Raw genomic sequence first — 14,491 nt, forward strand, 5'->3', positions numbered from 1 at the left:
ATTTGAGTATTGGTTTTCTCAATAATTGTACCACAATTCAATGTTTTCCAAATGTGTTTAAATTTGAAGAATCCTCCGAGAAAATCAACAAGAAAGCTGGCAAACAGCAAGCCTAGGAAGCAACATGTATCATCACAATTCCAAAAGGAAAATCCAAAAACAAGAAGAAGCAAGTAAATCGATGGAATCGTTGCCTTGATTTTCATATTTCTATTTTCATATATTCTCTGTTCTATATAATACAGCATGTTCTCTCCATTGGTACTACAAACTGAAGAAACAATCATTTAGATTCGGAGCTTGTAACTATCACAATGGCCTGGCAAAGAATATCAACATCTTTCTTGGTCATTGCTGTCATTGTTCTTGCTGCAGATGTCTCCTTCTCCACCGCTTCATTTCCTTCCCTTTTAACCCGTAAGTCTGGACCGACGTCGACTACACCACGATCAAAGCCTGCATGTACGTCACCATCTCCGTCTCAGCCACTGGCTCCTAGTCCTTCACCTTATGCCGATGATGTGATCAAAGGTGGCTATTGGCCTTCATGGCTAGCTTATAGTCTTCCTCCATCCTCAATCCCTACCTCCTACTTCACACATGTGTTTTATGCCTTGTTGGCATTGATGCTTCTTCTTACAGTCTGTTAATCACCCAACCTGATGATCAATGGATGGGAAACTTTACAGCCACCCTTCATGCGAAAAAGCCTCCGGCGCAAGCCATGTTATCGATTGGAGGAGCGAATTCCGGCCCGGGTACTTTCTCCAACATGGTTAGTGACGGTGATAATCGTGCTGCCTTCATCAATTCCACCATCACAACAGCAAGAAAATATGGTTTCGATGGCCTTGACTTTGATTGGGAGTTTCCTAGTAACCCGAGTGACATGTCGAACCTCTCGATTTTTTTTGAAGAATGGTGGAAGGCTGTCGACAGTGAGGCTTCAGACTCTGGAAAGCCTCCCCTTCTTTTAAGTGCTGCTGTTTACTTTGCTTCAAGGTTCTTCATCGATACGCCAAGAGCATATCCTGTTGAAGCCATTGCGAAATACCTCGATTTTGTGAATCCTATGTGCTTTGATTATCATGGAAGTTGGGACACTTCAGTCACCGGTGAACATGCTCTACTTATGATAAAACTAGCAATATAAGCACAAGCTGGTATATCATCCTGGATTGATGCTGGTGTCCCTCCAAGGAAGCTGGTTATGGGGATGCCACTTTATGGAAATCATGGAAACTAAAGGACCCGAAAAACCACGGTATCGGAGCGCCTGCTGATGGAATTGGCCCAGGAAACAACGGCATATTGTTGTACAGTGATATTGTAGCATACAACGATGAACACCATGCCTCTGTAGTGTATGATGGGGAGACTGTATCGGAATATTCTTACTCGGGAACCGATTGGATCGGTTACGATGGACCGACATCAGTGGAAAAGAAGGTTGAGTATGCTAAGACTAAAGACCTTGGTGGTTACTTCTTTTGGGCCCTTGGATATGACATGAACTGGACACTTTCAGCAATTGGTAGGTTCTAACCTCAGTTTAGTTTCCATTCACTTCTCTAATCTGTATACATACATACATATACTGCTAGACTAATTCTCCTATGTTTTTGTGTTTGGAAGCATCAAATACATGGGAAGGAATGCACTAGAACCCACCTGAAGTCGAAAGTTCGAATCAAATATCCGCAGCGTCATCTGCAGCTTTCCACCCCGATCGATTCACTTGAACGCTGCAGAAGCCCTACACAATGTTCTTTTTTTTAATGTTTGTCTTCATGTGTTGCAAATAAACTTGATTTGTGAATTATGCATGTCAGCTATCATTACAGACATGCAAGTGTATACCATAAAAAAGATTATGGATTATTTCCTTTTCTGAGCTTTATTATGTCATTGCATGGAGTAATGTTGATACCATTGGAAGGATCGCTTTTGTTTTTCATATGATTACTAAGCTGTTTGCAATTGGCTTTTGGAGTTCTGTTTGTCACCCTGTTTTATACATATATGAACGGATTTATGGATTCTTCCAAAGAGTAAAATCCTTAAGAATGAATAATGGAAAGAGAAAATTGAATTTCTTATGAACTTATGCCTCTTTTGAGAAACTAATGTAATATTAAAAGAAGGAAACAAGTTTAATGGCAGCTAAATGGCCAAGCAAAGAATATCAACATCGTTCTTCCCCATTTCTCTCTCTGTTCTTTCTGCAAACGTCTCCTCCTCCACTGCTTCATGTCCCACCATTTTAACTCGTAAGCCTAGACCAACAAGGAATACACCGAAAGCCTAGGTCTGCGTGTACGTCTCCATCTTCGTCACCCACGACCGGATCCTAGTTTGTATAATGCAGTAGCCTGAAAAATAAAATAAAATAAGAACTCGAGCATGAAAAATAGTATTTACTATAGGAAGAGTGTTTTCAAGAGCAACACCAGTGTGAAACATCTTAGCCGATTGATAGATCGCCTTTGGATGAACTGCATGCTCTAAGGTATTTTTTTTAATCAAAAGCAAAATAAAAATCCACATCATCATTTTAACTAAAGCTACTGCCAATGTTATCAAGTTGGACCTATGAACAAAATTATAGAAATAGATTATTAGACTTCGTCAAATTAGAGGAATTGCCTTTCAAATTCTACTATAGTAGAGGGACTAAAATCATATTTACCCCTTTTATTTAATTTAATTGAGAAAATACTGACTAGGAACAGGTCTAGCACTACACCCCAAATGTCATATTTCTAAACTCTATTTGTTTCAAATTTCTAAGGTCTTCTCTGATGTGATGAAGCTTGCAACGCTCTTCTCCTTTGATCTCCAAGAAGCATATTTCTAACCTTGTGAAGTTCTCTCAGCACATTCACTCGACCAATCAGCCGAGCATGACACACCTATTTTAAGCACCGAAGCCAAGCATTTCCATATGCTTCCGATGCCTGTGCTGCTTTGGTCATTTTGATTGATTGCTGCTTCATCTTCAAAATTGAACCAAGTATCAACTATCACCGTCACATGATCAGGCATGGACGTCTTAATATACTTACGTAGGCTCAGCTCTCCAGTAAACATGCTGTCGGTGGGTCTTTTGCCTGTAAACAGCTCCGTTAAAACGATGCCATAGCTGTACACATCACCATGTGTCGATATTTCCATTCCCATTCCGTATTCTGGAATTTCAAACATTGATCATTAGGATGAATATCATTTTATCATATACAAAAATGCATCCACTTTACTAACATAATTACCTGGAGGAATATATCCATTGGTTCCTTTTATTCCCATCAAACTGCTTTGCTCGGTTGTCTCGGAGAGAAACCTCGTTAGGCCGAAATCAGTTACGTGGGCTGTAAGGTCGGTGTTGAGAAGAATATTGGTTGGCTTTAGATCACAGTGGACCACCGGGTTGCCAAATTGGGAATGAAGATAATCTAACGATGAGGCAACATCAATGGCTATATTGAGCCTCTGTATTAGATTTAAAATAGGTGAATTGTGTAACTCGGTTGAACTGGGGATGTAACTAAGGTGGCGTTTGGTTCGTTGAAATGTTTTTGAGGGAATTAGAATCTGTGAAGGAATTGGAATCTGTGAAGGAATTGAAATCCAATTCTATATTCTGTTTGGTTGGCAGGAAATTGAATTGGAATCAAATTCTATACGTTGTTTGGTTCGCAGACATGTCAGATTAATTTGATTTCAGTAATGTAAAATGATAGGATTGCCCTTCTTATTTATTTTTTTCTTGCTTAATTTAAGTTTGTTTTATAAATTACATGTTAATAAATTATAAAAATAAATTATAAAAAATTTAAAAAAAATAAATTTTAATTTTATTGATTGATTATTCATTTCAATAAATTATAAAAATCATGTTAATAAACATCATAAGTTAAAATCATCTCAATTAGGGATGGCCATGGGTCGGGTTGGGTCGGGTTTTTAGTTCATCTGACCTGACCCGAGAACAAGGGAACCTCCATCTGAGACCCGACCCGACCCGAATATATGAATTAGAAACCCGACCCGAAATAATAAAAAAAATATTTTTATTCAATAAAAACAGTTACTTAATTGGAAAAAAATATATATATATAGAGGGGTATTATTGTAATTATTCCTAAATATATAAGGTAAAATTATATCTTTTTTGGGTTGGGTCGGGTCGGGTATTTTTCACCCTAAACCCAAACCCGACCCGACCCGAACCGAATATCACACTTAAAAAAACTGACCCGACCAAAATAAAGTTTCACCCGACCCGACCCGAAATAATAAAAAAATTATTTTTATTCAATAAAAAAGTGACTTAATTGAAAAAAAAAATTATATATAGAGGGGTATTATTGTAATTATTCATAAATATATAAGGTAAAATTATATATATTTTCAGGTCGGTTATTTTTCACCCTAAACCCGAACTCGACCCGACCCGAATATCACACTTAAAAAAACCGAACCGACCCGACCAAAACAAAGTTTCACCCGACCCGACCCGAATATATGAATTAAAAACCCTACCCGACCCGAAATAATAAAAAAATATTTTTATTCAATATATGAATAAGTTGCCAAAAGATTGATGAGGGTGGTATGGTCAAATTTCAATTCCCTCCAACAAGGGAATTGAATTTTATCTATTCTTTGATGGAATTCACTTTCTTTCATTTGATGGAACGTTGAAGCCATAAAGAATTTCAATTCCCTTGGAAAACTTGAACCAAACATGAGAAAGTGATCGAATTAGATTCCAATTCCCCTAATTTTAAGGATTCATGTCAACCAAACGACACTTAAGTTTCTAAGCTTTCATTCGGCATGAGCTCAAACAAGAAGGTTTTGAAGTTGTTACCCCGAAAATCAATGCTGGAGCAAGAAGTAATGACCTTGACGAGATTCCAATGCCTAAGCTTCTTAAGGGCTTTACATTCAGCCTTGAAAGTCCGATCAACAGAAAACATTTTGCGTTCAATCTGCTAGAGCAATGTTACTGGCTAAAGGTTCATCTCTTTCATTGATATTCTGTTTGCCCTTTTTCTTAGCAGAAGTATCTGGAGCTGCTCATGAACACGGATTCCTTTACACAGAGATAAAGAAAAAGTTTGGAACGTAAATTTTCATCTTCAAAAGCTCTTACAGAGATGTATTGGTGTAGAAGACAGTTATATTCACATTTATATTCGAAAATGCATTAACTGTGGTTGTAGTTGTGTACCTCGTCTACAAAGTTTTTACTCATGAGACCATTAACTAAAAAGCCCCTAACATTCAGAGATCAGAACTTATGACTGAACTTTCATCTTCTCCTTTCTGTTTTTTTTTTGGGAGTTGTCTAGTTCAAGCTTAGGATCAGAAGGAAGATTAGTTAAAGAGCCCTTTCTTACAACTTAGTATTGCATCAGCCGACAATACACGAAAAATGTTTGAATCCCTTTGAAGTAAGCGAGATTTAGAGTGAAACAGAAACGCTCCTATTAGTATCAATGGAAGTGCTTCTGAGCCTGCCACGAGCAAAGCCAAAGGCTAGCCAAACAGACTGGATAGTCGACATCATTGATAAGCATAATGGTTACTGACTGAATGGTACAATCTCCAATATTCAATTATGACATCGAAACAGAAAATGACACAATGTAATCAACAGTCAAATTTTCTGACTATTATTTATCATTTCAATCTTTACAAAATTTGCAAACCAATAACTATAATAAATTAAGCCTAATGATTCATCAAACAATCGGGGCATATGACAAACAAAAACCCCTTTCCTGTACTAATTGTTTCCAATTTGTTTAACAAGAACAGCATCAACATGTTTACACACTGACCTTAAACTGAGAATGAAACGGATGGTACCCATGACTGCTGTACCCATTTTTCGGTGAAAGGACAATTCCTCCACCGGCGCCAGCAACCTTCCCTGCTTCTCCGCCTTCTTTCTTCTCCACATCCGCAGCCTGCACTCCTTCTTCACCCCTTGCATCTCCATCATCTAGTATCAAAAACCGGTCCCCATCTTCATCGTCGTCATCATCTTCGCCCATCATTCCTCCTGTTTCCATAGCCATCGGACCGTGGTAGTTGTAGTTTGATACTATTTGTAGATCATCTTCATTGTCACTATCCCAATCATCCCTTCCTCTATCGGCTTCCGCCTGGCTGCCTTGAATTCTGTTATCGTAGTCTTCCTGGAGAACCACTTCGGTTAAACCCGGGATTAACGGATCAATTGAGCCGATATCCTCAATTCCATTACTAGCCCCCTCTTCAAATCAAATCCAACCTCTTTTTCATGTGCCAGTTCTTTTTTAGAATCCAGAACCGTCGGTTCGGGAGCTGAATCGGTGGAAGGGATCGAATCCGGAGCTGCAGCATCAGGGGCAGCTGGAGGAGGAATTGATTTGAAGGTTGAAGGTTGAGATGTTTACTAGGGAAGGACTTAGCTATATAGCTAGTGCCTTAGGAGTTCCTCTGACTATGGATGCTTTTACTGCTGGTAAGTCTAGGCTAAACTTTGCTAAAGTATGCATAGAAATTGATGCTAAGGAAACTATTCCAGAGACAATAGAAGTTATTCTTGACAATGGTCTTTCTACTACAATTTATGTTGAAGTGCCTTGGTATCCTCCTAGATGTAAAAAATGTAAAATTTTCAGGCATTCTGATAAGAGTTGTTTAGTTAAAACTTCTAATGCTCCTCATCCTTCGAAAATATGGAGAAAGAAGCCACCTTCTAAGGTTAACTATGAAACTAAACCTTCTGAAGCTTTAGTTGAACTGCAGGAATCATTACTTGAATCTTCTTCTAGAACTACTGATCTTAATGACTTAGAGCCAGGAAGAGAATTAAATTCCATTCCTCCACCCATTTCAGACTTGTCTTCTAAGGGTGAATCTTCTGATTTTCAATCCACAAATGATGAAACTATTATGGAAAAAACTTTAGCCAACTGTGCTGACTCTAATAAAGGTGATAAACCTGTATTTTCTCAAGAAACAATAAACAAAGTGACTGTGACTCCTACTATATCTAAGAGAGGTAGACCTCTTAAAGCCAAAAATAAAACTGTGTTGAAAGGCTCGACTAATAGATTTGACATCCTTACCACAATTGATGAGAACTCTCCATTAATTGAGGTACAAGTCAGAAAGCCAAGACCTGTTGCTTCTGGAGTTGCAAAATTGATCAAGGAATTAAAGACAAAAAAGAAAGACCAAATTTCAAAGTTCATTAGTACCTCAGATAAAGCTATAAAGGACAAAAACCCCTCCTTTCCTCAATGATTATCTACTTCTGGAATATTAGAGGATTCAACAATCCTCAAAAACAGAAAGAAAAAAAGTGTTAAACAGAGCAAATCTGTATAATGTTGGTGTTTTATGCTTGTTAGAAACCTGTGTCAAAGTTGAAAACTCTAGAAAAATACTAAGTTCTACCCTTGAGAGCTGGAATATTTTCACAAACTATGACTTTGCTCCTAATGGAAGAATCTGGCTTCTGTGGAAAAAAGGAGTTGATTTATCATTCTGTCACTCTTCTGCTCAAAGCATCTCTGTCAAATGCTCTTTTAATGACTCTCCTTTTTTCATCACTGTAATTTATGGCAACAATTGTGGTATTACAAGAAGAATTCCTTGGCATACTCTTAGAGACCTTGATTTCATGTTTGGCTCTCTTCTTTGGATTCTTGAAGGGGATTTCAATATTTTTCTGGATTCCAAAGAGAGCTCTGATTCAGATATCCTTGGACCTTATCTTTCTGCTAATATGATTGACTTCCAAACTATTATTCATAATCTTTCCTTACATGATCATCCTTTTTTTTTTCCCAACCTTCACATGGAGCAACAAACAAAATGATTCTTTTCTGGCAAGGAAACTTGATAGAGTCCTCATCAATTCTCATTGGGCTACTACTTTAAAAAATTCTTTTGTTGAATTCACTTCCCCTAGCCCATCGGATCATTGTATGGGTCTTGCTTGTATTAACAAAGAGACCCAAACCTTTCAAAATATTCAATTTCTGGACCAACCACTCAAACTTCCTTGAAGTTGTGCACCAGTCTTGGCAGCAGCCTTCCTATGGTAACCCTATGCATCAACTTTTCTCTAAACTTAAACGACTCAAACCTTGTCTGCAGAAATTAAACAAATACTTTTACAGTAACATTTCTGTTAGAGTTAATCTTAAGAAGACAGAGTTGGAGCAAATTCAAATCGAAACTCTTAACGGCATCAGTTCTATGGACAAAGAATTGAGAACTCAAAAGGAGCTAAATGCCTTAGAGGAGAATGAGCATATGTTTCTTAAGCAGAAAGCAAAAAATCAGTGGATCAAAGAAGGTGACAAATGTTCTAAAATCTTTCATACGTCCATTGCTTCAAAACACAAAAGGGATAACATTAGAGTATTGGTTAATAATGAAGGGAAAAGACTTGGGTCCTATGATGCTATGTCTTCTGAAATCATTGACTTCTTCAAACTTCAACTAGGTACTTCTGATCCTAGAGTCCTTCAAACTAACCCTTCATATCTAAAAAATCTGCTCCAAGTTAATATTTCCAGTGAAGCTACCTCTGACTTAATAAAATCCATCACTACTGAAGAGATCAAAGAGGCTTTATTTAAACAAGGGAATGACAAAGCTCCAGGTCCTGGTGGCTACACCCCTCTTTTTTTCAAAAAATCCTTGGCTGTTGTAGGAGAATATGTTATCAATGCTGTAATTTTTTTCTTCCACGAGGCTTATATCAGTCCTGCTTTCAACTCCACTATTATTGCTTTGATCCCTAAAATTCAAAACCAATCATGTCAAGGACTATAGACCTATATCCTGTTGTTCAGTGGTGCATAAAACTATCACCAAAATCCTTGTCAAAAGACTGACTTTGCTGCTGCCTGGGATTATATCTCTTAACCAAACAGCTTTTGTTAAAGGCATATCCATAATTGATAACACCCTCCTTGCTCAAGAACTGGTAAAAGGCTATGGAAGAAAATGCATTTCTCCAAGGTGTGTCCTCAAAATAGACCTTCATAAAGCCTTTGATTCCCTTCATTAGAATTTTTTATCCATTGTTCTTATTGCAATAGGGTTGTCTTCTCCTTTTATCAAGTGGATTGAAGTTTGTTTTAAAGAAGCTAGATATTCTACATCCTTCAATGGGAGTCTTATAGGGTATTTTAAGGGTCAAAGAGGAATAAGACAAGGTGACCCCTTATCACCAATCTTATTTGTGCTTGCAATGAATATCCTTTCTAAGTTGCTCAATATTACTGCGGCAAAAGGCATTTTTGGGTATCACCCTAAGTGTAAAAAGCTTGGCATTACTCACTTATCTTTTGCAGACGATCTCTTAATTTTTTGCAAAGGAAATCTCGAATCAATTGTTGGAGTCATTATTGTTCTAAATCATTTCTATGAGTTGTTCGACCTCAAGCTTAATGTTAGTAAGACATAATTATTCTCTGCTGGAATCTTCTCTAGAATTTTGGACAATATTAAGTCTGCCACAGGTTTCAAACTTGGTTTCTTACCTGTTAGATATCTTGGTCTTCCTCTTGTTACCAGAAAGTTATCTGAAATTGACTGCTTGCCTCTTATTGAAAGCATCAAACAAAGACTTCAGTATTGGTCAAGAAAATTTCTGAGTTATGCAGGAAGGCTAGAGCTCATCAAATCTGTACTTTACAGTGTAGTGAATTTCTGGAGTAGGCAATTTCTACTTCCTCTGAAAATTATCAAAAGACTCGAACAACTCTGCTCAAGATTCCTCTGGAAAGGAACGGATAAGGCTGCATCAGGAGCTAGGATTGGATATGATAAATTATGCATACCCAAATCTGAAGGGGGTCTTGGCTTAAAAAATTTCAGAACATGGAATATGACTTGCATGGTTCAGCTCATTCAAAATTACTTGCTGGTGATAGATCTTTGTGGGTAGGTTGGACTTATTGTTATGTTCTTAAAAGCAGAAATTTTGTTAACATAAGTGCAAGTTCTTCCTTCAGCTGGTGTTTAAGGAAGCTTATCAAATTAAGGACTGAAGCCCTCCCTATTATTAACAAAGGGATTTCGAAGACCAGAGAAATATGGGAGGAATTGAGAGTACAAAATGCTAAGGTATCATGGCATAAAGTTGTCTGGTTTCCACTGCACATTCCCAAGCTGAGTATTATCTCATGGATGGTCATTTTGGACCGATTACCTACTCGGGAAAGGCTCTCTAAAATGGAAATTATTTCTGATGTTTTATGTTGCTTATGTCGTGAGTCGAATGAAACTAGAAATCACCTATTTATGGACTGTTCTTTTACTACTTCTCTATGGAACTCTATCATGAGTCTTTCTAACATGTGCATCCTACATACTACCTGGGAATCAAGATTAGGATGGGCTGCTCAACACTGGAAAGGCAAATCTCTTCTTACTACCGTCTTGAAGCTTTCATGGACAGCTTTTATTTACTCGATCTGGGAAGAAATAAATCGAAGAATCTTTAGGAAAGAATCGAGAACAGTGGATCAAGTCTTAAAAAATATTAAAGACCTTGTTCGATTCAATCTCAGTGACAGAAACTTCAATAGAACTGACTATGTCAATATGAACTTATGTAAAAATTGGGGTATTGATTGATTTTTGTTGTAAGTAACGTTTGTTTCCTAATTGGGATGTTTGTTGTATTTTCTTCTTTGGATAATAAAATTACTTATCAAAAAAATATTAATAAAATTTTCAAGTCATTTGATTTTAAAGATTATAATTAATTCGTTTTATTTTAAAAAAATAACAATCAAATCACTTAATTATATTTTATTATAATCAAGTTATTCGTCAGTTACAAATTATACAAATTATGTTCGATACAAATTTTATTCTTTAAAATTTATACATTCTATCAATTTAATTTTCATTAAAAATAATTTAATAAATGGCTTAAATGCACCATTACCCTCTAAACTAAATCATTTGTACCGAGCTGCCCCTAAACTATTCATTTATTCAGATAAAAAATAAAGATTAAAAGATGACGTGGTGTGTTTTCATTGGTCTATGATTTTTTTATTTTAAGGGAGTTAATAATTTTTAGACAAACGAAGTAACGATTTAAAGTTAAGGGGGTAAAATATCTCGAAAAATAATTGAGGAACAAATCGGTATAAATAATATAATTTGGGGGAGCAATGTTGCATTTAAGCCTTAATAAATTAATCTTTTTATATTTAAAAACTATATCATTTTAATTAATGCTCTGCTCTGAAATCATTTGTTCATCATCACTCCACTATTCTAACATTTTTCCTATCAATATTTCATCCTTGCTCGTACTCATTCTCTTTTTACATCATTCTAATGTTGTTATCTCCTTGTTTCCCTTTTTTCCTCCCTCTAATATTATTATTCATTCTCGATTTTGTTTTCATTTCTCTTTAATATTGTCATCAGTCTCTATCATCGTCTTCATCTTCTATCACCGTAGCCTGAATTGATTCTAATTATTAGCATAATTAAAAATCTTAAACAATTCGATTATCATTGATATTATAAATATATCACTAAATTTTAAAAAAAATATTAAATGACTAATGAAGTAAAATGTTATAAATATACCACTTTGTTATTGTAACATATATTAATTTTTTTTAGTTATAATTAAGTGACTTGATTGTAATAATCAGTAAATAAAGTGACATAATTGTTATTGTTGATAAATTGATTAATTTTATATTAATTAAAAAGTTAATGTCATTTTCATTTTTAACGATAAATTGATATCTTCGTAATAAACGATTAATTGAGTGACTTGTGATGTATTTTATCCTATCTATATTTGTTGGTTTTAATCTGGGCTATGCTTTCCAATATTGGGCCTAAATATGGGTTAATTGTTCTTTCAAGTATCTTGCTATTAACTATATGTCCTTTTTGTCTCTTCAACTAATTCGTCGTCGAACACATCAAAATTAGTGTGAGAATCACGGAAACCACCGCCGTTTTCGCCACCGCCATTAGAGCTACAAACATATAATTCCAAGTTCCTGATCCATTTCACGAATCGATCCTTCTTTTCCCTAAAAAAATCCCCTAAAAATGCAGCTACAGTTTTTTGTACGATCCCCGACTCACCAAACCCTAACTGTAACCCTAGAATCCACCCAAACCCTAACCCTTCGTCACCTCAAATCATCTCTCCTTCCGAATACGAAATCCATCTCCTCCTTCTATTTTGCCCTCAATGGAAAACCCCTCTCGGATTCCACCATTCTCCCGACTCCTGAAATTCTCCATCTTTCCACACTTTCTCTCCTCCCCCGCATCTCTGGAGGCGGAGGCGATGGTGGCGCCACTGGAGCCGAGTCCCGCGACTGTTATCTTAAGATGTACGCAGAAAAGAAGCCCGATAAAATCGATCCTAATGAGAAAAGGCTCGGTAAGTGGCTCAATTGTGCATTATCTTTTGAACCTTTGAGAGAACCTTGCGTGATTGATAAATTAGGGAATATTTTCAATAAGGAAACACTTGTTGAAGCGTTGTTGGGTAAGAAATTGCCCAAAGAGTTTAGGCATATAAAGGGCTTGAAAGACATGATTAATATTAAGTTGTCGAAGATTTCCGGGAAGCAAGCGGATGCCGCTGATGGTGCCATGTTTCAGTGCCCGATAACGGGGCTTGAATTCAATGGGAAGTATAGGTTTTTTGCGTTGAAGAATTGTGGTCATATTGTTAGTGCTAAGGCTTTAAAGGAGGTTAAGTCATCAGCTTGTTTGGTTTGTCATAAGGAGTTTGTGGAGTCTGATAAGATGGTGATTAATGGAAGTGAGGAGGAGGTGGCGATCTTGAGGGAGAGGATGGAGGAAGAGAAAGCTAAAACCACCATGGAGAAGAAGAAAAAAGGGGAATTGATGTTGTGGATGGGACAAAGGATTGTGGTAAATTGGAAGGGAATGAAAAACCTGAGAATGGAAAGAAATCGAGTAATGTTGGAGTGAAGAAGTTTAGAGCCATTGATGTGGCACCGGCAAATGCTACCAAGGAAGTTTATGCTTCCATATTTACTTCTTCGAAGAAGACAGATTTTAAGGAAACTTATATGTGCAGATCACTCCCACTCGGTCGAAATTGATGAGATGAGATTGATTCATCGCAATGCGTGATGTGGGTAAGAAGAAAAACAACAGTAATCAAAAGAAATAAGGCTAAACAACTTGTTGCCCTCATTACATCATCCCTTCTTTACTGAAGCAGAATTGAATTGCACTTTCCATCTTTACTGAAGTAGAATTGAGTTGTACTTGTTTAAACCTAGAAATCTGGTAAATATGTAATTTCAATAGTGAATGACTATTAATATGCTTTATTACTGTGTTGTGATGGATTTTCAGACAGTGTTATCTTTATATTATGTTTGTGAATTTGAGTCATGTTCCTATAAAAAATATCTGCTAGTTGAGTCATGAAGTTAGATGAATCTTCATTTGCATCTTGTTTAGTATATCAAGTTGGAATGAATCCTGTTATGGAACACTGAGTTCAAAGATCAATTGATGGTGCTGTAGTTGGATGAATGATTCTGTTATGCTGTTTATCCTGTCAGTTTGCAACCACATCTTTTCCGTTTATGTTCATTGATGCTTATAGTTTTCTTTACGTGTTAGTAGCTGTGTTTCTTTTATTCCGTTGTGGTAGATGCATCCAATGCTTACATGTTCTATTATTTTAAAGCATCCCCGTGCATATGTCCAGATATTTCTCGGGCAAGTACTGAGAAAAGTGAAGGGTTGATGCAATATTAGTTTAACAGAGTTTTGTATGTATGATGCAATGATATAGGGTATTTACAAATGCATGGTTTTTGTTTTTTTGATTTCATTTCTCACCGTCGCATCAGAGAATTATCAAAGAACGAAGTGCTGTATTTTGTTCTTCTTCTCCTATTCTTACTAATTAGAAAATTAGTCCCTCTATTTTAATTTTCAGAATCTGGTCCAAACTATTTTATTGGGTCTATAGGGCTTGATTTACGGATCTCGAGTTGACCTGAATTACTAGCCCGGGGTTCGGGGCGTTACACTACTTGTCATAAGCTAAACATTGGAAGCCATTTGCAAGTACTATTGGACTGATATTTCAATAGTAATTAGAAAAATGGGGTGCAGCAAGCTTTGCTCAAGGGTCAATGTTTGCCACTGAAAGGTATTGGTCAGATTCATTGCTGTAGTCATGACCTATATTGGGTTTAAATATATACACTAGTAATGCCGTCCCTTTGAGCACTACCATGGGAGCTTATTTTCTTTGTTCTTTATTCCATTTTTGCTAAGATAATACGACTCAAATGCCCAAATATCACGTCGCTTATACCGATTTCCATAATTATCAGATCTTCTTAAACGAAGTAAAAGCAAATCATATTTGCAGTGCTGTATTTTAATGAGATATTTTAAAATATGGGAGTTTAATTAAATT

At 36.4% G+C, this 14,491-nt stretch overlaps 1 protein-coding gene and 2 pseudogenes across 1 annotated transcript; 2 read left to right on the forward strand and 1 right to left on the reverse strand.

Annotated features, from left to right (window-relative positions):
* Positions 1 to 292: 292 nt before the first annotated feature.
* Positions 293 to 1,884, forward strand: LOC120169258 (annotated as a pseudogene).
* A 279-nt stretch (positions 1,885 to 2,163) lies between these two features.
* Positions 2,164 to 6,089, reverse strand: LOC120169360 (receptor kinase-like protein Xa21). Its single transcript, XM_039177516.1, has 4 exons — positions 5,850 to 6,089; positions 3,270 to 3,489; positions 2,859 to 3,188; positions 2,164 to 2,276 (listed from the first exon to the last, which is right to left on the reverse strand). Exons 1-4 carry the CDS (start codon positions 6,087 to 6,089, stop codon positions 2,164 to 2,166), a joined length of 903 nt encoding a protein of 300 aa, XP_039033447.1.
* Positions 6,090 to 11,961: 5,872 nt separating this feature from the next.
* Positions 11,962 to 13,437, forward strand: LOC120169267 (annotated as a pseudogene).
* The last annotated feature ends 1,054 nt before the right edge of the window (positions 13,438 to 14,491 follow it).

This window comes from Hibiscus syriacus, unplaced genomic scaffold (genome assembly GCF_006381635.1).
Source record: "Hibiscus syriacus cultivar Baekdansim isolate YM2019G1 unplaced genomic scaffold, ASM638163v2 tig00111758_pilon, whole genome shotgun sequence".
In the NCBI taxonomy this organism is placed as follows: Eukaryota; Viridiplantae; Streptophyta; class Magnoliopsida; order Malvales; family Malvaceae; genus Hibiscus; species Hibiscus syriacus.

What these genes read in the sequence shown, in the direction of transcription:
- LOC120169360 (XM_039177516.1), bottom strand. Translation starts at nt 6,089, where the DNA reads ATGGCTATGGAAACAGGAGGAATGATGGGCGAAGATGATGACGACGAT. An exon ending in CGTTTCATTCTCAGTTTAAG is followed by an intron (nt 3,490 to 5,849) that starts GTCAGTGTGTAA and finishes AATCTAATACAG; the next exon opens with AGGCTCAATATAGCCATTGA. An exon ending in CAATGGATATATTCCTCCAG is followed by an intron (nt 3,189 to 3,269) that starts GTAATTATGTTA and finishes TTGAAATTCCAG; the next exon opens with AATACGGAATGGGAATGGAA.